At 37.9% G+C, this 27,446-nt stretch overlaps 1 protein-coding gene across 1 annotated transcript in view; it reads left to right on the forward strand.

Moving 5' to 3' along the window:
• Nucleotides 1-27,148, forward strand: part of NDUFAF2 (NADH:ubiquinone oxidoreductase complex assembly factor 2) — a 176,027-nt gene extending 148,879 nt beyond the window's left edge. The window contains exon 4 of the mRNA XM_030321614.1: nucleotides 26,833-27,148. Within this exon, the coding sequence (XP_030177474.1) occupies nucleotides 26,833-27,081 (249 nt within the window). The 3' untranslated portion in view covers nucleotides 27,082-27,148. The remainder of the gene's footprint in view (nucleotides 1-26,832) is intronic.
• The last annotated feature ends 298 nt before the right edge of the window (nucleotides 27,149-27,446 follow it).

Below are 27,446 nucleotides of genomic sequence, written 5' to 3' on the forward strand. Positions count from 1 at the left end.
CCCACCCCTGCTCGCGCTCTGTCTCTCTGTCTCTCAAAAATGAATAAACGTTAGAAAAAAATTTTTTTAATAAATTTATCTAAATAGTTGCTCCTTGGTAGCTCAGTTAATTAAGCATCCAACTATTGGTTTCAGCCATGATGTCACAGTTGTGAGATTGAACCCCACATTGGGTTCCATGCTGGACCTGGAGCCTGCTTAAGATTCTCTCTGTCTCTCTCTCTCTCTCTCTCTCTCTCTCTCTCCATGTTCTTTCTCTCTCACTGTCTCTTTCTTAAAAAAAAAAAAAAAAAAAAGAAAAAAGGGAGCTCCTGGGTGGCTCAACCAGTTAATAGTCTGACGTCAGCTCTGGTCATGATCTCATGGCTCATGAGTTTGAGCCCTGCTTACGTCTCTGTGCTGACAGTTCAGAACCTGGAGTCTGCTTCTGATTCTGTCTCCCTCTCTCTCTGCCCCTCCCCCGCTCACTCTCTGTCTCTCTCTGTCTTAAAAATAAACATTTAAAAAATTTTTTAAAAAGAATTACCATTTTAAAAATAAAATAAAATAATCTAAATAAAAAAATAAAAATAGAATACACTAGGTTCTGAAGACTCAGGAATTTTGATCTTCAAATTCCTGCCAGGAAGATAGGAATATGCACCAGTGGAAAAAATTCTACTCACAAGAGTATGATTTATCTTTTAGGTACTAGTATTTGGGCCATGATAATTTGAATTAATCTTTTATTTTGTTTCTTTTTAGTTATTAGCATATTTTACAATTTGCAATTTCCTTAAACAAGAAACAACAATGAACACATTAATTGGTGTTTTACCTGCAGCTCTATTTTCCAAGGCAATTATTTCTCAACTTAGGTAAGATTCTATGTCTTTAATATAACTACCAATGTGAGAAAATTTTTCTGGAGTTCAGATTCTTACTCGAAAATGAGAGACTTATAAATCTGCACATATTTGTAAAATTTAAGAACATTATCTTTTACTGATAAATGCTGCTGGCTAATTAACCCTTGGAGACCTTAGTTCAAACAGGTTATCACAATTAGCAATGAAGGTGTAAGTGTGAATCTAATTAGTCACTTGGCTTAGCCTCTTTCTCAGTTAATATCATGTTCATATGCTTTGCCTTTATAAACACATTGTATGAGAATTAATTTAAAAAAGAAAATCATAAAATACACCATATCTTCCTGACTCTGTTATTTTTTAAAGTAAGGGAGTATGTGTGTATTAAAAGATATAATAAAAGACTCAAAGGAAATGCAAATACAAAATGGTTTGGGTGGTGAATTGATTTTCTTCTTTATGTTTTATGTATTTTATGAATTTGATACATAAAGTAAATATTTCTCTATAATCAGAAAATATTTAACTTTTAAAAAGGAAATTAAGAAGGCCAGCTCAGTGGTTTCTAGTGATCTGACAAGTGGTGCCAAAGGACACAATGAGGAAGAGCCCACCATAATACCTACCTTTGGCCTTTGGGATTGTTCCTTGACTTCCTAAATTTAATACTTGTCTCTCATGCATAATTTACCTAAAATCTTGAGGTTGTTTTATTTGCAGCCTTAAGGTAACACGTGTTCTTTGTTACCACCACAAAAGTCATTTCAGGTCAACAAATATTTATAAAGTGCTGCCATGTTCTGCTTACCAGATAATTAATGTTTTTCCCTTGTTAATCTAACAAGACTGTTTTCATAAATTAACTTTTCCTCTTTCTTTCATTATCCTTTTATATACTTATTTTTTCTGTGTCTACATCTTTGAATGACTTTTGTTTCCAGTTTCTAAACATTTTTATTCAAATGTTGAGTTATGGAAGAATTTCCATTTTGGACACATTACTCTCTTATGATAGTTCTCAATTTTTATTTTTATTGTAATTAATAAATCTTTCAACTTAAGCTTTCTCTAAATAATTAGTAATATATCCTATCTTTGACTTAGACTGTCTAGACCTGTCTAATGTAGACTATCAATCCAATATAGTAGCCAGTAGCCACGTGTGGCTATTATAATTTGAATTAACTAAAATAAATGTCTCTTTTTATTCAAAAGTCATGTGTTTTTATTTGTATTTAAATTTGAAAGACGTTAGTTTAAATAATCGATTGCTTTTCATCTTCAATGTTCATACATTGAAGACACACACCATAATAAAGTTAAGTGTTTTCTGAACTGCACAATGGATATAAGGTGAAATGTTAAAGAGGAAAATAAAGTTTTTTTGTCCTGTATTCTTTCAAACTATTTCTAGCTTTTCTACAATTATCTGTTTTAACAGTCTCTCTTCTTTAGACAGGGAAAAAGTGTTATTTTAGTGAGGACTGATAAGCATAACAGTTCAGTAATTGCCCCCCCCCAACAAAGTTAGGTTAATTGCATTATCTCTGGCCACCAAATTACATGATGGATTATCATAAAAACATTTAATTTCATATGTATTTGTGGAAAATAACCTCACTAATAAAATTTTCTTTCGAGTGAATTCCAAATTCTTATTACCAGGTGGATATTTTTGCCAAGAAATTTATATTACATACTAATTTAAATGCAATAATTATAAAAGCCATAGAATATTATTATACTAGAGTATTTGTTCAGAAAATTCCTTTGTGTATTGGAAAAATATTTGCATGTAATAAGTCCGATAATATAATACATGTGTAGGTTAGTGAAGGTTAGTACATTGTATGGATTCACCTAAGAAAACATAACATTGCCTCTCACTTAAAGAAACAAAAGTATTTAGTGTGCCTGGGTGGCTCAGTCAGTTAAGCATCCGACTTCGGCTCAGGTCATGATCTCATGGTTTCTGAGAAAGAGCCCTGCCTTGGGCTCTGCGCTGACAGCATGGAGCCTGTTTAGTATTATTTCTGTCCCTCTCTCTCTGCCCCTGCCCTGCTCGCTCTCTCTCTCTCTCTCTCTCTCTCTCTCTCAGTCTCTCAAAATAAACATTAAAAAAATTTTTAAAAAAGAAACAAAAGTATTTACAAGTAAATGATAATAGTAGAATGTAAATATTTTTGCCTATAGTACAAAAATATAACTCAGCTTTTATTCCACTTAAATTTGTGTATTAGACTTTGAAACCCTTATTTACAGATACTCTTGAGAAAAAATTCCCAGGTAGAAATGTTCCTAATCCCTGCCACATTTACAGGTATCTTAGTCTCAAAGGAAAGAGACATTCTTAAGAATTATCCACAAAAGTGTTCATCTAACCTGAATACCATGAAGCTTTTTACTGTGAGAATGAAAAGGTACCAACTGATGACTTTGAAGTGAACTCTTTTATCTAGCAAGTGGCAAAACATGCTATCCTAAACCTCAGTTTGTGTCCTTGTTAACTGATACTATTCAAGGAATTGACGATCACTATTGCTGAAGGTTGTGCCTAAATATCACTTTTTTGAAACAAATGATTAATTACTATCATAGAGAATATCCATGGAAACTAAGTTACAAGTTTTTAACTTTTTGGGTGCTCTGGCATAATAACATGCCTCCTTTTATCCTAAATTAGTATTGTCACAGATCTTCATTTTCAAAGTAGGTTAATGGTATATTTGAAACAATCAAGAATTCTCCAGGTAGAGTATGTAGATGCTGGCTTGAATGTCATAAAAGCAATATTGCATGTCCTTGAGCCAGAAGAATTTCCTTAAATATCATAAATAACTTGCCTGATACCCTGATGCAGTTGCCATAGTTGTCATACTGCAGTGTTCAATTAAGTCTAGCCCAAGATTTCCTGACCAGTCTGTGTGCAGCGATACCTGATTTTGATGCATTTGTTTTGGAAAAGTGGTGAATGCGATATACTTTCCCTCCTTCTGCATTACTTTTTAGTGAAGAGTCAGTTCGACAGCCTTTACTATTCATTTAATCTTTTAGAAGGAACATTATAATAATTTAGGAGTGTCTATTCTATGCTAGATGTTGGAGGTGTAGTAGAAAATATACAGATGACCCAGGGAACATAGTAGGCTTCTTGAAGCTTATACTCTAGTGGAAAAGATAGACATGTTACACATACCAAAAATGGATCATTGCAAGTTATGAAAAGAGCTCTGAAGGAATAAACAAAGATTCTAAGAAAAAAATGACAAGGACAGCTCTCTTTAGATGGACATTAGGGAAGCTACTCTGTGGAGGTATTATTTAGGCTGACACCTGAAGGGTAAAAAGGAACAAGGAAGGCGAAGAGTAAGTGGCATGACACCAGAGCCAGATACCATAATAGAAAAATTGACAAATTTGACAGCATAAGAAGTTTCTACTTTTTTATAAAAACAAAATCCTAGACAAATTTAAAAAAGAAACCAAAGACTTGGGGGGAAATTTTAAAGTATATGACAAGGATTTTTTTTTTTTTGACATGTGGGAAAACAGAATTTTAGAGATCAGTTTTCCAAATACATGGGAACCTTTTGATTCCAGTTCTGAGAAGATATCCTAAAGAATGATTGGCAAATGTGTAAAAATTTTATACAAGGATGTCTAGAGTATTGTAAACATCCATCTGTAGGGGATTAAGTGAATAGATTATGTTACCTCTGTACAATGGAATATTAGCTACTATGCAGCCATTGAGAAGGTTAATATACGTCCATATTTTTACACAGAAAGATGTCTGGAAAATATTAAGTGAAAGGCAGTTTATGAAACAGTATGTATAGTGCATACCATTATTGTACTTTATCAATAATTATAAATATGCATTTATAAATGAGGTACATTATATTCATACTGTAAATGCATTTATATATTTAAAGAGAAGCCTATATTGATATACTCCAGACTTTTTAACAGTGGATATGAAATTATAAGACTTACCTTTTCAACTTTAGGGATTTCCCTTTAAATTTCAGTATTTGTTTCAAGATGTATTACTTTTGTAGAAAAAAGAAAAGTGAAGGGTGCCTGGGTGGCTCAGTTGGTTAAGCATCTGACTCTTGATTTTGGCTCAGGTCATGATCTCATGATCTTAGTTGTGAGATTGGGCCCGCATCAGGCTGCATGCTGGGCATGGAGCCTGGTTGGAACTCTCTCTTCCTCTTCCTCTGCCCCTCAACTGCTTGCTCTCTCTCTCCCCTCCTCCCCCACCAAAAAAGTGATTTTCATTTTGAGAAAAAAAATAGCGTTTGAAAGGAGCTAAGAAGGGTCTGTTTAATCCTTTTTGTAAATACTGTGACATTAGTTCAAGTGTCCTGTTTCTTAGGAAACCCAAAATGGCAGGCTGATTAAATGAGAAGGATATGGAAATAGCAGGCAGTCATCTGTTTACTTATATTCAGTAGAGGTGTTATTTGTTGGTATCTCTTCCTACTAGAAGTCAAGCCTCATGAGATAAGGGACTAAGTTTTGTTCCCTGCCTTATCTAGAATAGCACCTGGCTAAGAGTAGGTGCTCAATAGTATTGAATGAATGTGTGAAAAAGTGAAAGAAGGGGCTCCAGCCTAGGTCTCTTGCAGAGAGCCTTAGGAAGCCCATTTCCTTCTTTGCTTTTGACTTCCTTTTGCCTTTGTTCATCTTTCTCAGTGATCATTTTGCTGCTCTGCCCCACCAGTTCCCATGAGAATTCTCACCCACCTTGTTTCTTCATCTTCCTGTCTCTGTCAATGCTGGGATATCCCTGAGCCTCTCTTTTTATCCTGGCATCAAACCTAAAGGAAGCCTAACTCCTAGGTGACCACGGATGCCCACTTGAGCTTCCTTCCATTTGCTTGCTCACCTGTTTGCCTGACCTCTAGAACTCACTCTACAACCCTAATTAATATTGTAGCCTTTTCATTTCCTCTTAGGAGAAAAGATGTTACTCTGGTGCCTCCCTTTCATTGTCCCTCCTTCCCTCAGTGTCATTTCGGTTGGTTTCATCAGCAACTACTCTGCTGGGAATTCCCCCCTGCCTGTAAGTGTTACTCACATTGCCTAAAGTGGATGTTACTGTTACTGCTGGTGTAGTGGTGGTGGTTGATGTGACTGCTGTAATTCTAGCTGGTCACATGGTCACCTTCTTCCACCCCCTGCCACTTCCCATCCTTTCCCATGCCCATCTTCCTATTTCTTCTACCTTCTCCCGTCCTGTAATGGGAGGGGAAGTGCTTGGACTCACTGTCTTTGGAGTTGGGAGGAGTGGAGTCCTGAGTTCCATTTGAAGTTACTGAGGGTCACTTACCCATCTGCCTACCCACAGTACCTATATCTCTTTGGGGAGGCAGCACCAGCAGGTCCCTCTAAGATGCCAGCAGCCTGTTTTCAAATTTTATTCAGTCAGAGATGCTATGGATGATGTATTATGATTCTACCACATATTTTTTTATTGCATATATGTTACACTGTGGTTCATTGTTATCCTAGGAAGGGAATATAAATATAACTTTTTTCTCTGGGAAAAAATGGCTGAAGTCCAAAATAACTGACCGATTATTAAACTTTCTTACCTTGATGCCTTCCAAGGTTAGGAATTTTGCATTTGGGTAGTGATAAATATTTTAAGTCAGATACTTACTGGTTGACAAATAAAAGGTACACAAAGAAAAATGATTTTTTCTTAACTTTCAAAAGGACAAACAATCATCTCTGCTAATTAGTTTTATTTTTTTATTCATTCATTCATTCATTCATTCATTCGCCTGTTTAATGTGGCCACTCAAGGCCTGGGCGGAGTGGAGAGTGCCCTGGAATTGGGCAGACAGGCAAGGTTGCAGGCCCAGTTGCAGGCCCAGGGGAGGATGACAGGTGGTGGGGGCTGCCCCAAGCACACGCTGGAGAGTATCAGAAGGGTGGCTGGGGCAGGCACAGAGCCAAATTTATTCATTCCACAAATACATATTGAGCATCTGTTATGTGCTAGACATTGTTCTGGGTACTGAGTGTGGGGGAGGTTGAAAGGGCAGTCAAAAACCCTTGCCCTTATAGACAGCAAAATATATATGCATATGCCCTCTGCCTTAGCAATCTAACTTCTAGAAATCTACTCAAAATTATCTGGTGAAATAAGTAATTTATCATAATTCACAGAGCTATTTGTAATAGCAGTAATAAATATGGCATGTTGAAAGACTAGAAACCCAAATGCCTATTAATAAGCCATTATATGCCACACAATGGAGACTGTCTGCTCAACACACTCTCTGTAGCTGGGAAGCAAGTCTTGTCTTGAAGTGGGAACTGATCAGAGTATCTCTATCATATGTGCCATGAGCAAGTTCGGGTTTTGTTCAAAGGACCCATTAATGTGCTGTAGCAGGAAGTGGCATGAAATATTGGTGGTTGCTATGTGGACACTGAATCATAGAGGACGAAGGGGACCTATTAGGAGATCGTGGTCTAGGCAACAAATGCTGTTGACAAGGAAGATGAAGAGAACTGCACAACTCAAGATACACTTTGGGGAAAGAATTGGTAAGATTTAGTGCCAGGTGGAGGTAGAAGGTAAGGGGAACATAGGAACAGTTTTGCTAAATGTACACAATTGTGTAAGGAGGCTGATTCAGCTGCTGCTGACTCAAGTGCTGCTTCCCACCATGAGTGCTGCTTTCCCATCCCTGCAGCCTCTTTGTCCTCCCCAGATTGTGCCCACTGGTGTACATTTGGTATGTCAGGGAGGCGTAGTTCACTCTCAGGACTGCCAATTAGCTGGATGCGCCTCTTTGTATATGTGCAGTGGGGTGTCACCTTGGAGTCTGTCCATGTCTTAGCATGTGCAGAAACGGAACAGGATGAGGCCTAATTGAGCTGGGCCAGAAGTCAAGGCAACACTGTGTTGGGCAGCACTATACTGCGCCCAGCTGTATGCAGAGCCCTGTGTGGGGCTCCTGAAAATTGTGTAGGGCAGGAATGAGTAGTGGGAAGAATGTGGTAGAGGCAGACACTTCTGACTCAAGCGTAGGTCAGTTGTGTGGCCCTGAGCTAGTGCTCTGAGCCTCACTGGTCTTAGATGTATTTAATTTAAAATGTCCACTAGACATCCAAATGAAGACATCAGTTAAATAATTGGATAGTCTATAATGCTGGAGGCTGGAAAGTAGTCAGGCCTAGAAGTATACATTTGAGATTTTTCAGCTTATATAGGCAGTATTTAAACTGATCAGATTGGAAAAGATTACTTAGGCAGAAGAGTATAGGAAAAGGGGTGGACCTAGAATTGAGTCCTGACGCCCTTCTGTATTGGGAGGTTTAGGTGAGAAGGAGCTAACACTTTGATACACGATATTTGGGTATTTTACAGACATCTCAAAGCCAGTGTGTCTAAAACAGAATTCCTCTTCTTCTCTCTTTGCTCCCACAGTTAATGGCATTTTCCGTCATCACTGTGTCGTCATCAGAGACTGGAGTCTGGTTCACTTCCAGACTAGTTCACCTGGTCTGGTTCACCTCCACATCCTTGGTGACCAAGACCTTTCTCATTTTGAATATTTTAATAATCGATCTTTTCTTCTCCATCTGACTACCCTTGTCTTGGTTCCTGCCATAATGACTTTTGAGTTGCCTTTCTGCAGTAACATCCTATCTGATTTCTCTATTCCCATCTTGCCTCCCTCCAGTCTATTTTTTACAATTGCCAAAGTCATTTTTTTTAATATGGTATAAACATGTAAGTCTCCAGCTATCGTTGCCAGATTTTGCAAATAAAAATACAGGCCCCTCATGAAATTTCAGTTTCAAGCAAACAATGAATAATTATAGGGGTAAGTATATCCCATGCAATATTTAAGAATTATGTATACAAAAAAATTATTTATTGTTTATTTGAATTTCAGATTAACTGAGCATTCTCCTCTCGTTTCTGGAAATCCTACTCTTGTTTCACAGTCAAAATATTTCACCATGGCTTTCAGGATAAAAGCTAAATGTCCCAATATTGCGTTATAAGAGTCAGAATATTCTCACTCCTGCATGCCATATGAACTGTTTGCAGTGTTCTGAATTGGCTGCATTGCTTCATTCCTCTATACCTCTGACAATGTACTTAGCTCTTCCCAGCATGCCTCCTCTCTTCTCAGTTCTCTGGCTCACTCCTGTTGTTAAGACTCACACATCACGCCCTCTGGGAAGTCATTTCTAACCCCCTCCTCCTCACTCTGTGGATACTGACAGGAACACGAGCTTTCTTTTTGCAGTCCCATAACAGTCGTTGCTTAATATTATCACTGAATTTATCATATTATAATTTAATTAATTTTTAACCTCTCTTCCTTAGATTGTGAGTTCCTTGAGTTTGGGCTAACAGTTGTGTCTTCTAACTCTGTCCTCCGCACAGAGTGGGCTCTCAATATCTAAATGAAACCAGCAAAGGAGTGAATGAGGACATAGGAAAGAACCCGTAAGCATTAGCCACAAAATTGACCATTGGTGTTCCCTATCTTGACTCCTTTATAAGCCAGCAGCTTCCTTTGTATATCTTCCTCTCTCAACCCTCAAGTAAGCTCCTTAAGAGTAGAAGCCAGGTTTTGTTCTCTGTAACCCCAGGCCCTTGAATTATAGGTGTTCATATATATTTATTGAGTGAAAGAAAGAATGAAAAACAGCTGAATGAATGATGTATCTTGCAGGGCCACAGGTTTATTGTCCCTTGCATCAAAGGACAGTACCTCTGCATTAGGTCCTGGGGAAGGTAACCTCCCTCCATGGTTATCACATGTTTGATTCTGTAGGGCAGACCATAAAGGTGGAGCTGCAGGCTTCTCTAACTCTCTCTTTCTCAGCTCCTTTCCTTCCCTCCCTCAACCTAGGAGAGAACTCTTTTCTCCCTACAGCAGCCAGCATATAACAGCTCAATACGTGTTAGCAATCATTCACAGATGGAGCCTCCTCTTTTCTCCTGGGCTCCAGCCTCTGCCATTTTTCTCCCACGCTAGGAGCCTAGGCCTGAAAAGCCATGGAGACCTGACATTGCTTCTCTCTCAGGGATAATGGGCTTCCCCTCTTCTCACACAAGGGAGCAAGGTTTTCTTTGTCTCCCACCAGGGCAGTGCAATTAAATAGGACTAAAGTTAAGGGACTCTAATTATTTTTTTTATTAATGTTTAACTGCTAAATTTCTTTTTCAGTTAAGTAATTGTATCTGTATGCTCAAAGGTCTTTTTTTCCATAGCCATGAAAGTTCATTTATTTTATTAAAACAATACCACCTGCAAAACTATTAATGACGAGCTCTGTGATTAGTTCATTCTAGTAACATTTTGAGATTTAATAACTAATCTGGCTCAAGCTCAAAGACAGAAAACTCAATGCCAGAAATTCCCAGCCAGCAAGGAATATAAACAAATCTTGCAATTGTCCTCTCAAATAACAAGAATCATTGAGATCCACTTCTTGCAATTAGAAATGTTTTTTAAAAACGCAGGAGAAAAGTTCAAGAAAGCATGTCAAAACAACACAGCTCAGTCTGCATTTTCATTATTGTAATTGATCAAAGTCTGTTTGCAATAGATTTGAATGTGAATAAATTAAATGTGACATTGATTTGGCAGAGGCACACTAGTGATTGGCAAGAACACATAGCACGAGCAGCTTCTGCTGCAGGAGAACTTGCTTGGTTGTTGTTTCATTTGAATAGATTTCTTAGCAATGTGGTGCTATCATACTAACCTAAGCTTTGTCATCTATTTACCCTTTTGGTTTCTGATCCCATCCAGCCAAGAACCAATCATTTTTTATTACTAATCTAAATGCCTTGGGTCTGAATACAGAGTACCTTTGGGTGACCTATGTACCTCCCTGCTTTTTTTCTCTTCTCTCTTTTATATATTGAAAAGGGGTGATCTAATAAGTTATTATTTCACCCTGGGAGTTCAACTTGTAGAACTAGAAAATGTAGTTTAAATCAACAATCTAGCAATATTTTCAAGCTTAGACATTGCTATTGCATTTGTTAGGTCTGAATTATAAGTATGTTACAAAAATGACGCTATAAAAAGGATATTCAGCTTAGAGCATTTTGAAATAGTTGTACACCAAATTCCTGTTATAATTATGTTGATTGTGAGGAGGGGGAAGGAGCATATTCTGGAAGGCTACTTTCTGGATGAGACCATTTTATAGGAATCAAATGTGTAAGGTTTGGGGACCTGGAACATACTTTCTGCCAGATTTTCACTTACAACGTATTTACTAAATCTTTTGTCTTCTTCAAAATATTTTTCTAAGGCTGACTCAAAGGCAATATACTCATACTTTTAAAGTTTTAATATTCATTCATCTAAAAAATACTTAGTATGTATAGTTTCAAGTATGAAAAGAAATTAATGGAGCTGTCAAAGTCAAATGTATTTATATTATATATAGCACATGTGTGGCAAGAGTTGAAAAAAATGTAGGGATTGGGGAGATGTAGTTAGCAATTTAAATATTTTAGAAAGTTGATCTCTTTCTAAGACCAAAACTTACATTCAATGTTTATCTTATGTGCACTTTGAAAAGTATATGCCTAGATCCAGTAGTTATTAAAGTTATATTTACATTAAGCTTTTTGCCACAAATATATTACTAATTTACAATTTCAAATTAACACTTTTAAAGACTTTAATTTCCTTTTTTGGTATGTAACATGATCATTATGAAATAGCCATGCTTTTATTCCCACAGAAGACTTAAAAAAAAATCTAGTTACATGGCCAGTTTTATCATTATCTGTAAGACTGACTCCTGCGTCTTTGCTTGCTCTTGAATAGAACAAACCTTCTAAGAACTGTTTCATTTACTCTAAACTGTATTTAGATTTCATCTTGAGATGGGTTTTGTGCTTCAGTTTGAACATAGTTATATATGGTATACTTGGAATTCACAAGTACTTGAAACCAAATGGAGACCATTTATAAATGATAAACTCCAGAGAAGCGTGGAACCAGAGCATCAAAGAAGAAATGGGTTATAATATGTATATATGTTTTGTGCCTGCCTTTTTTCCTAGCTGGATTCATAGCACTTTTAAAATAAACATTATATTTCCCTAATAAAAGACTTACCATTAGCTCTATTCCATTTCCAGATCCATCTATATGAAACTTATCAAATAATTTTGAAATCTATTATTATGGAATTTTATATTTAACATGCATATGACACCATCAGCATTGTATATATGTTTAGAGAGTTTTACTAAAGCACTCCTTGATAGAAGAATTCTCAGTTGAAATAGGGTTAGGGGATTAGATCTCGAATTATATCATTCACTTTTATTCATACATATGGCACCTACAAAGGAATTTAAAAATACAAGTGATATTTTTATATATCTTAAATTAGTAGTAATGGGTAATTTGTACCTTGCTTACTAGGTATATGTGTAAAAACAGGTAGCACTCCTAAGATGTTTTTGAATGTATGTTCAGATCTGTATCCACATATTCAATTCCATTTAATAGTGTAGACTCAGAATTGCTTATTTCCACACCTCTGGTCCAAGTGTGGACCCAGAGATGCAGAATGATGTAGATATCTGAAAAATCTTCGGGTAACCTTTTTTTAGCTCACTTGGATATTTCTCAGCCCTTCCTTCCCCAGTACTTGTTGAATAACCTAAACTTTCTTGTAGCCAGGATAACTTCATCAGGGATCACCTATGGTCAGCTCTCTCCCTTCTCTCAGATACAAGAGTGCAATTGCAGAGTTCAAGTTGACATTGCGGTTTCCTTAATCTCTCCCAAGGCATCATCACAGAGACCTCTAGTCCTAGCCTGCCATTTATTTTACCTCGTTTTTATATCCAATATGCCATTCTGTTACCTAACACTTCCCACAGGTATAATTGTATATTAGAGCTGATTTCTTCACTATCTTGGAAAATTCATGTATACTAGAATTTGCCTAAGACACTGTATGATTGAAATGGGATTATATCCTGGGTATGGTTTATGAGTGAACTGTAAGTCACCTTGTTAGTAGATTGCCTTGTCAAGTTTTTTGTCTGTATCTTATTAATTAAAAGAAATTTTCAGTCTTTTTTCATTACCACACTTAGCAATTTGCAATACTGAGTACAGTAGTCCAGCTCACAAAAGAGCTCTTAAGCAGAGTTTAGCAAAGAAGTGACACTGAAAAGGGCTTCAACTACATCCTTTCTGGGCTTGAGTTCACATCACCTAATTAATGAATGGTATGCAATTAATAACCATTAACTTGACTATGCTACAAAAACAGGGATGAGCTTTTTAAAGGCATCCAGAGCCTTTCCTTTTTCTTCTTTTAAAGGTACACATTTTCTTTAATATTTATTTTTGAGAGAGAGAGACAGCACAAGCAAGGGATGGGCAGAGAGTGAGAGTGGGGATACAGTATCTAAAGTGGGCTCTGCACTGACAGCCGCAAGCCTGATGCAGGGCTCAAACTCATGAACTGTACGATCATGACCTGAGCCGAACTTGGACGCTCAACCAACTGAGCCACCCGGGCACCCCAAGCCTTTCCTTTTTTTTTTTTTTTTTTAAAGTCTTTTCAGTGTAATCCTTCACAAACAATAGTAATGCACGATATACATAGAAAAATACATTAATTCAAACATTGAAAGCTTTTTACAACTGAATTTCTTTCTTTTCCCATTGTCAAGACTCTTTTATAAAAGCTAATTTGCTCTAACTGAATACCCTGCTGCCTGTAGAAATGAGGGAGATTGTCAGAGAATAGTCATTCATTAACAATATATTTAGAGAAAGTTCTGAAATAACAGATTTTGACATAGCTCATGCCTTGTGGAGTATGGGTTCTTCCTCTTCTTCCTTGAGATTAGTTAAAAATTATATCCTTCGGAACTTCATTCCAGGGGACTCTTGGATGTGACCCTCTCAGAATGGGGTTGACCTCATACATGACTTTCTGATTGTCAGCTCCACTGGGCTCAGCCTCAGATGGAGGAGGGCCATTGTTGATATACTGCTTCAAATCCCAGGTCAGGGAAGCGCAGTCAATGATATAAGATATGGAAGGCTTGGTAGACAGACACTCTTTGTTGGATGGGAATAGAGAGGGAATGAAGCATTGTCTGCCTCCCACCTAATGGTATTTATTAATTTAAGGGCTGCATGCTTCTGTGCCTTCAGGCTGTCCTGCTTATCGATTTAGTGGTAACTGGTATCTTTGCAAGCCTTGAGAAGTTGTTTTGATGAGGGTACAATCATGATAAGCCTCAAAATCTATAGCAATAGTTTCATGGACAGTGTGATGATGCTCTTCATGTGCTCAAGGAATTTATAGTGGGTGACATAAAGTTCGAGGGCACCAAGCACCTAACAGGGTGTCTACAAAACTAACATTTTTCCATACAATGATGTCTCCCATTCTGGTCATTTCTGTCACTATTCCTTCATTTATGTAGGTTCACGTTTTCATCTGTATCATTTTCCTTCAACCTGAAGTACTTTCTTTAATGTTTCTTGTACTAGGGGTTTGTGATAAATTCAGCCTTTGTCTGAAAATGTTATTTTGCCTATATTTTTGAAGGATATTTTCACTTGATAAAGAATTTTAAGTTGACAGTTTTGTTATCTTTCAGCACATCCATTGTTTTATACCTTGTATTCTTTCTGATAAGAACTCAGTAGTATTTATTTTAGTTTCTTCTGTAAATAAATCTTTTTTTTTCTGTAGCTGATTTTAAGATTTTCTCTTTACCATTAGTTTTTAGCAATTTGATTTTGATGTGCTTTGGTTTTGTATTTCTCCTGCTTGTAGTTTTTTTTGTTTTGTTTTGTTTTGTAGATTTGTTTTATTGATTTGGAATATTTTTACTCATTATTTCCACCCCTTTCTGTCTCTTCTCTGTGAGTCCACTTACATGTATGTTAGACTGCTTGATATTGTCCCACAGCTCACTGAGGCTCTAGTTCAGCTTTTAAGTTTTTTTTCTCTCTCTTGCATCAGTTTGGAGTTTCCACTGCCTTGTTTTCAAAGTTATTGTTCTTTTCTTCTGCAGTGTCAAATTTGCTGTTGGACAAGTCCATCATATTTTTCACCTAATATATTTTTCACCTGTATAAGTTCCACTTGGTTCTTTTTAATAGTTTCTATTTTTCACTTTATGTTCACTTTTATGTCTTAGAATGTATTTATAGTAGCTGTGATAAAGTCTTTGTATTTACCACCTAATTAATGAACAATTTCTATCATGTTTGGGTCTGTTTCTGTTGACTGGAATGGTCACACTTTCCTTCTTCACTTCTTGATTGGATGATGAACATTGAAATAATGTATTGCTTACTGTCTGGGTTTTCTTGTCCTCCTTTTAAAAATGTTGAGTTTTGTTTTGGAGTACTTGAAATTACATGTTAATCAACCCAAACTTTTAGAGGCTTATTTTTAAGTTTTGTTAGGGTTGATCTAGCAGTGGTATCAAAATAGGAGCTTCTTCAATGATGAAAATGTTTTATATTTGCTCTTTCCACTTGAAATGTGTCTAGTGCAATTGAGGAACTGGATTTATTTTATTTTAAATAATTTAAATAACAGTGTGTGGCTAGTGGCTATTGTATGGTCCAATGCATGTGTAGAGTCACCTCTGCTCTCATGCCAACTTATCCTTACTCCTAAAGAGTGATCTTTGATCTTTCAGAAGTGTTTATATATACCAAATGCCTTGTGTGTTCAGTGAGGCATCTCTGGCTGATTAGAACTTGAATGTCTTTAGTCTCAGGCAGTCTCAAGCAGTTGTTCAGTTTATAGCTCCTAGTATTTACTCTTTAACCAGAAATTGACCTTCCTGGCCCTGTATTATCTCACCCTACCCTCATACAGCTTAATACTCAGCTGTACACTCAAGTGGTCCCCTCTACAGATTTCTAGAACTTTTTCTGTGTATATTCTGGTATTCTGCCTCACAAATTCTGGCCTCCTCAGAATCCATAAACAACATCTCTCTAGCACAACAAGACCACCAAATTCTGCTTGGGTTCCCCCACTCTGTGCAGAGCCCCATAATATGCCTTGGAAGAAAGCTCAGGTAATACAGCACTTACCTTATTTGTTTCCCTTCTCTCAGGGAGCACCATACTGTACTACCACTTGTTTAATATCTGAAAAGTTTAGTATTTTTTGTCTGGATTTCTAGTTGTTTACGGCAGAAAGACTAGTGTGGTACCAGTTACTCTATCTTGTTCTCAAGCCAGTAGACTGTGTTTTACTAACACCTCTATTCTCAACCCAGTGATAATTGTTGCTGCCTTTGTTGGAAGCTGTAACACATTAAAATGTTGAAGATTTTTCAACCCAGCAAAATCACAGATTCTGTCTATTTATTCTTCATAAGAATAGCAACTGATTTGGGGATTCTGCTATTTACAAAATTTTCACAACAAATAGTTATTCACTGTTTGTTACAAAATAGTTAAAATTTTAAGTACTTACTTAAACAGGGTATAAGTATTGAAGAAACTTTATTTCTTCTCTGAGATGAGAAAGAAGGTGAATATAAATTTGTTACATTTATGTTTTTAATAAAATGGAATAAATAATCCACCTGTTGAGCCACTATTTAAAGTCCACTGTTTAAGGAAGATGGCGGCGTAGGAGGACACTGGGCTCACCGTGTCCTGCAGATCACTTAGATTCCACCCACACCTGCCTAAATAACCCAGAAAACTGCCAGAGGATTAGCAGAACAGAGTCTCCAGAGCCAAGCGCAGACGAGAGGCCCACAGAAGAGGATAGGAAGGGTGGAGAGGTTGTGTGCGCTACACGGACTGGAGGGAGGGAGCCGGGTCAGAGGGGCAGCCCGCCAGCCAAGCAGAGCCCACCAGTCTGGCTTGCAAAAGAGGAGGGGCCGGTCGGAGTGTGTTCGGACAGCAAACGGGACTTAACATCTGGAGGTTATAAGATAACAGCTCTGCTCTGAGAGGGAGGGCTGAAGGACAATGGGAGGGAAAGTTGCTGAGCCCTGGGACGACAGAGCTCAGTTTGGTGGGGAACAAAGGGGCTCGCCAGCGCCATCTCCCTCGCCCATCCCCCAGCCAAAATCCCAAAGGGAACCAGTTCCTGCCAGGGAACTTGCTTGCACCTCGCAAACACCCAACGCTGTGCTTCTGTGGATCCATCCCTCCCGCGGGCCTGACTCCCTCCCGGTGCTGCAGGCCACTCCCAAGCAGATCTTCCAAGGAACAGCGAGCTGAGCCTACCCCTCCTGCCCCCGTGCACCTTGCCAATCCACCTCAGCTAATACGCCAGATCCCCAGCACCACAAGCCTGGCAGTGTGCAAGTAACCCAGATGGGCCACACCACCCCACAGTGAATCCCACCCCTAGGAGAGGGAAAGAGAAGGCACACACCAGTCTGACCATGGCCCCAGCGGTGGGCTGGGAGAAGACATCGGGTCTGACTGAGCCCCGCTCACCACCTCAAGTTATTCAAGACAGCACAGGGGAAGTGCCCCGCAGTGCCGCACTACTCCAGGGACTATCCAAAATGACAAAACGAAAGAATTCCCCTCAAAAAAAACGTCCAGGAAATAACAACAGCTAATGAACTGATCAAAAACGATTTAAACAATATAACAGAAAATGAATTTAGAATAACAGTAGTAAAATTAATTGCTGGGCTTGAAAACAGTATAAAGGACAGCAGAGAATCTATTGCTACAGAGATCTAGGGACTAAGGAACAGCCAAGAGGAGCTAAAAAATGCTATTAATGAGCTGCAAAATAAAATGGAGATGACCACAGTTCGGATTGAAGAGGCAGAGGAGAGAATAGGCGAAGTAGAAGATAAAATTATGGAAAAAGAAGAAGCTGAGAAAAAGAGAGATAAAAAAATCCAGGAGTATGAGGGGAAAATTAGAGAACTAAGTGATGCACTAAAGAGAAATAATCTACACATAATTGGTATTCCAGAGGAGGAAGAGCGAGGGAAAGGTGCTGAAGGTGTACTTGAAGAAATCATAGCTGAGAACTTCCCTGATCTGGGGAAGGAAAAAGGCATTGAAATCCAAGAGGCACAGAGAACTCCCTTCAGACGTAACTTGAATCGACCTTCCGCACAACATATCATAGTGAAACTGGCAAAATACAAGGATAAAGAGAAAATTCTGAAAGCAGCTAGGGATAAACGTGCTCTAACATATAAAGGGAGACCTATGAGACTCGTGACCGATCTCTCTACTGAAACTTGGCAGGCCAGAAAGGAATGGCATGAAATCTTCAATGTGATGAACAGAAAAATATGCAGCCGAGAATCCTTTATCCAGCAAATCTGTCATTTAGAATAGAAGGAGAGATAAAGGTCTTCCCAAACAAACAAAAACTGAAGGAATTTGTCACCACTAAACCAGCCCTACAAGAGATCCTAAGGGGGATCCTGTGAGACAAAGTACCAGAGACACCGCTACAAGCTTGAAACCTATGGACATAACAATGACACTAAACCCATATCTTTCTATAATAACACTGAACATAAATGGACTAAATGCGCCACCAAAACACATAGGGTACCAGAATGGATAAAAAAACAAGACCCATCTATTTGCTGTCTACAAGAGACTCATTTTAGACCTTCAGATTGAAAGTGAGGGGATGGAGAACTATTTATCATGCTACTGGAAGTCAAAAGAAAGCTGGAGTAGCCATACTTATATCAGACAAACTAGACTTTAAATTAAAGGCTGTAACAAGAGATGAAGAAGGACATTATATAATAGTTACAGGGTCTATCCATCAAGAAGAACTAACAATTATAAATATCTATGCGCCGAATACAGGAGCCCCCAAATATATAAAACAATTACAAACATAAGCAACCTTATTGACAAGAATGTGGAAATTGCAGGGGACTTTAATACCCCACTTACAACAATGGATAGATCATCTAGACACATGGTCAATAAAGAAACAAGGGCCCTGATATGATACATTGGATCAGGGGACTTGACAGATATATGTAGAACTCTGCATCCCAAAGCAACAGAATATACTTTCTTCTTGAGTGCACATGGAACATTCTCCAAGATAGATCGCATACTGGGTCACAAAACAGCCCTTCATAAGTATACAAGAATTGAGATCATACCATGCATACTTTCAGACCACAATGCTATGAAGCTTGAAATCTACCACAGGAAAAAGTCTGGAAAACCTCCAAAAGCATGGAGGTTAAAGAACAACTTACTAAAGAATGAATGTGTCAACCAGGCAATTAGAGAAGAAATTAAAAAATATATGGAAACAAACGAAAATGAAAATACAACAATCCAAATGCTTTGGGATGCAGCGAAGGCAGTCCTGAGAGGAAAATACATTGCAATCCAGGCCTATCTCAAGAAACAAGAAAAATCCCAAATACAAAATTTGGCGTGTCTTTGCTGCTCTGCTTCTATTTCCTTTAGGTGTAAAGGAAATAGAAGCAGAAGGAAATAGAAGGAAATAGAAGCAGAGCAGCAAAGACACCCCAAACCCAGCAGAAGAAGAGAAATAATAAAGATCAGAGCAGAAATAAACAATATAGAATCTAAAAAAAACTGTAGAGCAGATCAATGAAACCAAGAGTTGGTTTTTTGAAAAAATAAACAAAATTGATAAACCTCTAGCCAGGCTTCTCAAAAAGAAAAGGGAGATGACCCAAATAGATAAAATCATGAATGAAAATGGAATTATTACAACCAATCCCTCAGAAATACAAGCAATTATCAGGGAATACTATGAAAAATTATATGCCAACAAACTGGACAACCTGGAAGAAATAGACAAATTCCTAAACACCCACACACTTCCAAAACTCAAACTGGAGGAAATAGAAAACTTGAACAGACCCATAACCAGCGAAGAAATTGAATCAGTTATCAAAAATCTGCCAACAAATAAGAGTCCAGGACCAGATGGCTTCCCTGGGGAATTCTACCAGACATTTAAAGCAGAGATAATACCTATCCTTCTCAAGCTATTCCAAAAAATGGAAAGGGAAGGAAAACTTCCAGACTCATTCTATGAAGCCAGTATAACTTTGATTCCTAAACCAGACAGAGACCCAGTAAAAAAAGAGAACTACAGGCCAATATCCCTGATGAATATGGATGCAAAAATTCTCAATAAGATACTAGGAAATCGAATTCAACAGCTTATAAAAGGAATTATTCATCATGATCAAGTGGGATTCATTCCTGGGATGCAGGGCTGGTTCAACATTCGCAAATCAATCAACGTGATACATCACATTAATAAAAGAAAAGATAACCATATGATCCTGTCAATCGATGCAGAAAAAGCATTTGAAAAAATTCAGCATCCTTTCTTGATAAAAACCCTCGAGAAAGTCGGGATAGAAGGAACATACTTAAACATCATAAAAGCCATTTATGAAAAGCCCACAGCTAATATCATCCTCAATGGGGAAAAACTGAGAGCTTTCCCCCTGAGATCAGGAACACGACAGGGATGTCCACTCTCACTGCTGTTGTTTAACATAGTGTTGGAAATGCTAGCATCAGCAATCAGACAGTAAAAGGAAATCAAAGGCATCAAAATTGGCAAAGATGAAATCAAGCTTTCACTTTTTCCAGATGACATGATATTATACATGGAAAATCCGATAGACTCCACCAAAAGTCTGCTAGAACTGATACATGAATTCAGCAAAGTTGCAGGATACAAAATCAATGTACAGAAATCAGTTGCATTCTTATACACTACTAATGAAGCAACAGAAAGACAAATAAAGAAACTGATCCCATTCACAATTGCACCAAGAAGCATAAAATACCTAGGAATAAATCTAACCAAAGATGTAAAAGATCTGTGTGCTGAAAACTATAGAAAGCTTATGAAGGAAATTGAAGAAGATATAAGAAATGGAAAAACATTTCGTGCTCATGGGTTGGAAGAATAAATATTGTTAAAATGTCAATACTATCCAAAGGTATCTACACATTCAATGCAATCCCAATCAAAATTGCACCAGCATTCTTCTCGAAACTAGAACAAGCAATCCTAAAATTCATATGGAATCACAAAAGGCCCCGAATAGCCAAAGTAATTTTGAAGAAGAAGACCAAAGCAGGAGGCATCACAATCCCAGACATTAGCCTCTACTACAAAGCTGTAATCATCAAGACAGCATGGTATTGGCACAAAAACAGACACATAGACCAATGGAATAGAATAGAAACCCCAGAACTAGATCCACAAACATATGGCCAACTAATATTTGACAAAGCAGTAAAGAATATCCAATGGAAAAAAGACAGTCTCTTTAACAAATGGTGCTGGGAGAACTGGGCAGCAACATGCAGAAGGTTGAAACTAGACCACTTTCTCACACCATTCACAAAAATAAACTCAAAATGGATAAAGGACCTGAATGTGAGACAGGAAACCATCAAAACCTTAGAGGAGAAAGCAGGAAAAGACCTCTCTTACATCAGCTGCAGCAATTTCTTACATGACACATCCCCAAAGGCAAGGGAATTAAAAGCAAAAATGAACAATTGGGACTTCATGAAGATAAAAAGCTTCTGCACAACAAAGGAAACAATCAACAAAACTAAAAGGCAACCAGTGGGATGGGAAAAGATATTTGCAAATGACATATCGGATAAAGGGCTAGTATCCATATCTATAAAGAGTTCACCAAACTTCACACCCGAAAAACAAATAACCCAGTGAAGAAATGGGCAGAAAACATGAATAGACTCTTCTCTAAAGAAGACATCAGGATGGCCAACAGGCACATGAAAAGATGCTCAACGTCGCTCCTCATCAGGGAAATACAAATCAAAACCACACTCAGATATCACCTCACGCCAGTCAGAGCAGCCAAAATGAACAAATCAGGAGACTATAGATGCTGGAGAGGATGTGGAGAAACGGGAACCCTCTTGCACTGTTGGTGGGAATGCAAACTGGTGCAGCCACTCTGGAAAACAGCGTGGAGGTTCCTCAAAAAATTAAAAATAGACCTACCTTATGACCCAGCAGTAGCACTGCTAGGAATTTACCCAAGGGATACAGGAGTACTGATGCATAGAGGCACTTGTACCCCAATGTTTATAGCAGCACTCTCAACAATAGCCAAATTGTGGAAAGAGCCTAAATGTCCATCAACTGATGAATGGATAAAGAAATTGTGGTTTATATACACAATGGAGTACTACGTGGCAATGAGAAAGAATGAAATATGGCCCTTTGTAGCAACGTGGATGGAACTGGAGAGTGTGATGCTAAGTGAAATAAGCCATACAGAGAAAGACAGATACCATATGTTTTCACTCTTATGTGGATCCTGAGAAACTTAACAGAATCCCATGGGGGAGGGAAAGGAAAAAAAACAAAGAGGCTAGAGTGGGAGAGAGCCAAAGCATAAGAGACTCTTAAAAACTGAGGATAAACTGAGGGTTGATGGGGGGTGGGAGGGAGGGGAGGGTGGGTGATGGGTGTTGAAGAGGGCATCTTTTGGGATGAGCACTGGGTGTTGTATGGAAACCAATTTGACAATAAATTTCATATATTATAAATAAATAAATAATAAATAAATAAATAAATAAAGTGATTTAAAAAAAATCCACTGTTTAAAAAGTCACCTGTACCCTCTTCTATTGTCTTATCATTGCCCATCAGTACATTCTTGCGCAGTCCTTAGAACAGCCCAGTGAAGAAGACAGCATTGTTGTCTTCATTTTACACATGAGGAAACTGAAACACAGAGAGGTTAAGCAACATTGATGGGGTCACATAGCTAGTACATGGCCAAACTGGCATTTATATGCAGGTAGTCTTGCTTCAGAGCCCATGGTCTTTTTTTTTTTTTTTTCATGTTTTTATTTAAATTGTAGTTAGTTAACATACAGTACAGTATTGGATTCAGGAGCAGAATTCAGTGATTCATCACTTACATACAACACCCAGTAGAGCCCATGGTCTTAACCACAAACTTTCAGAAAGCCTATCAATGTGAACAGTATACAGATGAGTACTTGACATGTAAATATTTATATATACACAGTCACTTCATTCCCATTTTCAGATAAACTGAGATTGAAAAAAGTTAAGTGACCTTCTTGGTGTCCCAGCTAGTAAGAGGTATTTTGGCATTGCAACTGTGTTTCAGGGACAGCGAATGTGTGGATGGTCATCAGGGTGCTATTTTTTTAAATGAAAATGTGTAATATTGGAGACAACAGTAGGTCTGTTCATTAAGTAAATTGTGGTACAATGCAAGTGAAACAACGATCTTTTTTTATGTTGAAAAATACTGTCAGGGGAAAAAACCAGCAAATAGGGGTGCCTGGTTAAGCACCTGGCTCAGGTCTTGATCTCACGGTTTGTGAGTTTGAGCCCCATGTCAGGCTCTGTGCTGACAGCTCAGAGCCTGGAGCCTGCTCTGGATTCTGTGTCTCCCCCTCTCTCTGTCCCTCCCATGCTCATGCTCGGTCTCTCTCTGACTCTCAATAATAAATAAATGTTAAAAATAATATTTTTTAAAAAAAGCAGCAAATAAAAGGATTTTTTTAAACATATAAACATTTATCTGAAGGAAGACCTGTTTGCTCTTGGTTTATCTCTACACATTGAAACAAACATACTGTTTTTATTGATGAACATATTGAGACGTAAGGTGTTGTTCAAAGGAAATATAAGGAGGAATTCTTATTTTATGGTAATTTCTACTGTAAAATAGGCTTTATTAAAAATGATGTTTATCTTTAAGTGCACAAATTCCTATTTTTTCTACCTAAGTACTTTCATTTTATCTATTACAAATATTTACAAAACTAGATTTCCTTTCATACATGATTTATATTCTGTTTAATTTTCCTGGAAGCCGTTAGGAGGGGTCTGGTAACAATTAGTTTTTAAAAAAAGAAAAAAGAAGTAAATTCTTTTCTAGGAGAAATTATAATCTCCATGTTTTTCAACTCTGAAATTTTTAATCTATCTTCATATGTTAAAATGATTAATGTATTCATATTGGCTTTTTGTTTGCCTAGATGGCTGTTGTTGGCAGTTACCAAACTGATTTGGTAGAGTAATGGTGAATGAAGAGAAATGTGAAAACAGAGCAAAAGAAAGAACAGCTCTCTGCCCTCAGTTTTCCTTTATGCAGAAGCTAGAGGCTTATGCCAGCTGGAAGACTGCAGCAGTAGAGCTGAGGTAAATAAAGCAGGCATGGGCAGCTTCAGGCCATGTGACTGATCCTCTTAAACCAAAACCAGACAAGCTGCATAGGAACTTCTCAGTAGCGTTTTGCTACCTGTGGTTGGTTAATAGTGTAAGTTCAACCCTGTCCCATAGCTTTCATTCTGCTCCAAGAACTTCCATGAAGACATAGTAGGTCACAGAGGGTACTAAAGTGTATGGAGATGTGGGAAAGTATTTTTGTCTACTTCCAGTATCTCCAGTATCATATTGAGAGATTTCCTTTTTTTAAATTTTTTTTAATTTTTTAATGTTTATTTTTGAGAAAGAGAGAGAGAGAGAGAGAGAGAGAGAGACCGAGCGTGGGTGGGGGAGGGGCAAAGAGGGAGACAGAATCCCAAGCAGTCTCCAGGCTTTGAGCTCCCAGCACAGAGCCTGATGCGGGGCTTGAACTCACAAACCCCAACCAAGATCATGACCTGAGCCGAAGTCGGACGCTTAGCCTACTGAGCCACCCAGGCACCCCAAGGGAGAAATTTTCTTTGTGATGCATCGTCACTTCACCTGAGAATTCAACAGGATGCTTAAAAATCTGACTACTCTTGGGGCACCTGGGTGGCTTAGTGGTTAAGCATCCAAATTTGGCTTGGGTCATGATCCTGCAGTTTGTGTGTCCGAAATTCACGGCAGGCTCTGTGCTGACAGCTCAGAGCCTGAAGCCTGCTTTGGATTTTGTGTGTCTGTCTCTCTCTGTCCCTACCCTGCTCATGCTCTCAAAAAGAAACATTAAAAAAATTTTAATGTGTGTGTGTGTGTGTGTGTGTGTGTGTACATCTCACATATTCTTTATCCATTCATCACTGGATGCTGCCACAAACATCACGGTGCATGTACCCCTTTGAATCTGTATTATTGTATCCTTAGGGTAAATACGTAGTAGTGCAATTGTTGTATCATAGGATACTTCTATTTTTAACTTTTTGAGGAACCTCCATTCTGTTTTCCAGAGTAGCTGCACCAATTTGTTTTTGTCAGTGTTGTCAAATGTTAGTTTCATTATCATTCAATTTTTTTCATACATAACATATATGTTAAGGAAATTTTTTTAAATACAGATAAGCAAAAAGAACATTTAAAAATATTACCCATTTCAAAGGAATTAAGATAGAAGAGGAAGAAGGAATCAGTTAAGATAAAAGATGTAATGACTATATTTCATCTGTTTTTAAGACGCACATCTTTTCAAATTTTAACAACTCTGAAATGAGGATATGTAGAGTTTGCCCTTTTTAGTGGGATATGTAACAGTGATGCTTCTTAAATCTAAAATTCAGTGTTTCGATTGTATTCAATGAAATACAGTAATTTGGGGGTATAGATCTTTCGAGGTAGAATAGCAACTCTTAGGGACTGAACTGCATTGTACAAATAGCTTGCACTGATTTGAGGAAGCATTTTTTTTTATTTTTTTTAATGTACATCCAAATTAGTTAGCATATAGTGCAACAATGATTTCAGTAGATTCCTTAGTGCCCCTTACCCATTTAGCCCATCCCCTCTCCAACAACCCCTCCCATAACCCCCAGTTTGTTCTCCATATTTATGGGTCTCTTCTGTTTTGTCCCTCTCCCTGTTTTTTATATTATTTTTGTTTCCCTTCCCTTATGTTCATCTGTTTTGTCTCTTAAAGTCCTCACAGGAGTGAAGTCATAGGATTTTTGTCTTTCTTTGACTAATTTCACTTAGCATATTACTCTCCAGTTCCATCCGTGTAGTTGCAAATGGCAAGATTTCATTCTTTTGGATTGCCGAGTAATACTCCATTGTGTGTGTATGGATGGATGGATGGATGGATAGATAGATAGATAGATAGATAGATAGATAGATAGATAGATAGATATAGATCTACCCCATCTTCTTTATCCATTCATCCATCTAGGGACATTTGGGCTCTTTCCATACTTTGGCTATTGTGGATAGTGCTGCTATAAACATGGGGGTGCATGTGTCCCTTCATAACAGCACACCTGCATCCCGTGGATAAATGCCTAGTAGTGCAATTGCTGGGTCGGAGGGTAGTTCTATTTTCAGTTTTTTGAGGAACCTCCATACTGTTTTCCAGAGTGGCTGCACCAGCTTGCATTCCCAGAGGAAGCCTTTCTGAGAGTGCCTCTCTGCCACTGGTGTCTGGGGCATGCTAAACTCTGATTCCATCCTCCTCCTCTTCCTCACTGCCACACCACCCCAGAACAGAAAGGGACAGATGGGACTTGGGTCTGGCGCTTTAGGGGGTGGCAGTAGCATCCATGCTTTAATTCCCACAGAAAAATAGATTGGTAGGAGCATCTTTCTGAGGCCATCGTCACCTTCACTTCATCTCCAGCAGAAAGTGCAATCACTTATCAGTTGTGAGCCAGAATATAGCTGCTAAGCTTAAGATCTTTGAGAGAGTGACTTATGCTCTTGTGTAGTATTTCATGTTAAGTAGTTTCACTTCTTGGGTAGTAAATATTTTTATTTTATGGTCCTTCACACCTTATTATGGTATATGATGGCAGAGCTGTTTAATTCAAAGAACACTGGTATATTATCAGATAGTTTTTTTTTGTCCTGTGCCTATCTATATATTATTTAAATGTAAAAGCAAGTATCATATATATACATTTTTATTGGCTTTTTTATTTTCATAAAACCTATTAGTTTTTATTTAGTTTCATAAAACCTAATTCTTCTAATTAGAAATTTAATAATTTCTTTCATTAATATATATATGCAGGAAATCCTAAAGAATGAAAAAAATAGAGAAGTCGTTAAAAGGAAAAGCCAAGACCTTTATGAAGAGGAAAAACTCCTTAGCAAAGAGAACGAAGAACTTTTGGCTCCACCAGTTCAGACTCAGATCAAAGGCCACGCCTCTGCTCCATACTTTGGAAAGGAAGAACCCTCAGTGGCTCCCACCAGCACTGGTAAAACCTTTCAACCAGGATCCTGGATGCCACAAGGCGGCAAGAACCCCAATCAATGAATGCACTGTGGTAATAATTCATTTGTATGTAACTTTTTTAACAATAAAATAAATAAAGATTACTTTATTTTCTGACTGTACAATAGTTCTCTATCCCAGTAAGCTTAGAATTCATTTTTAGTATGCGTAAGAAATGTGAGGTTATGAACTATAGAAACCTTTTTTTCTTTAAGATTTTTAAGTTCTCTTTCCACCCAACGTGGAGCTCTTTTTGCACACTACTGACTGAGCCAGCCAGGTGTACCTAAACCTGACTTCTTTTAGACTTAACTCCTTCATTTGCTTTAGTCATCATTCTGTTTATTAATTTGTCTGTTAAGATTGCTCCCTTGAGAAGGATCCTGTTAAGATTGCTCCTTTGAGAA

The sequence above is a fragment of the Lynx canadensis genome, chromosome A1, assembly GCF_007474595.2.
Source record: "Lynx canadensis isolate LIC74 chromosome A1, mLynCan4.pri.v2, whole genome shotgun sequence".
Lineage (NCBI taxonomy): Eukaryota > Metazoa > Chordata > Mammalia > Carnivora > Felidae > Lynx > Lynx canadensis.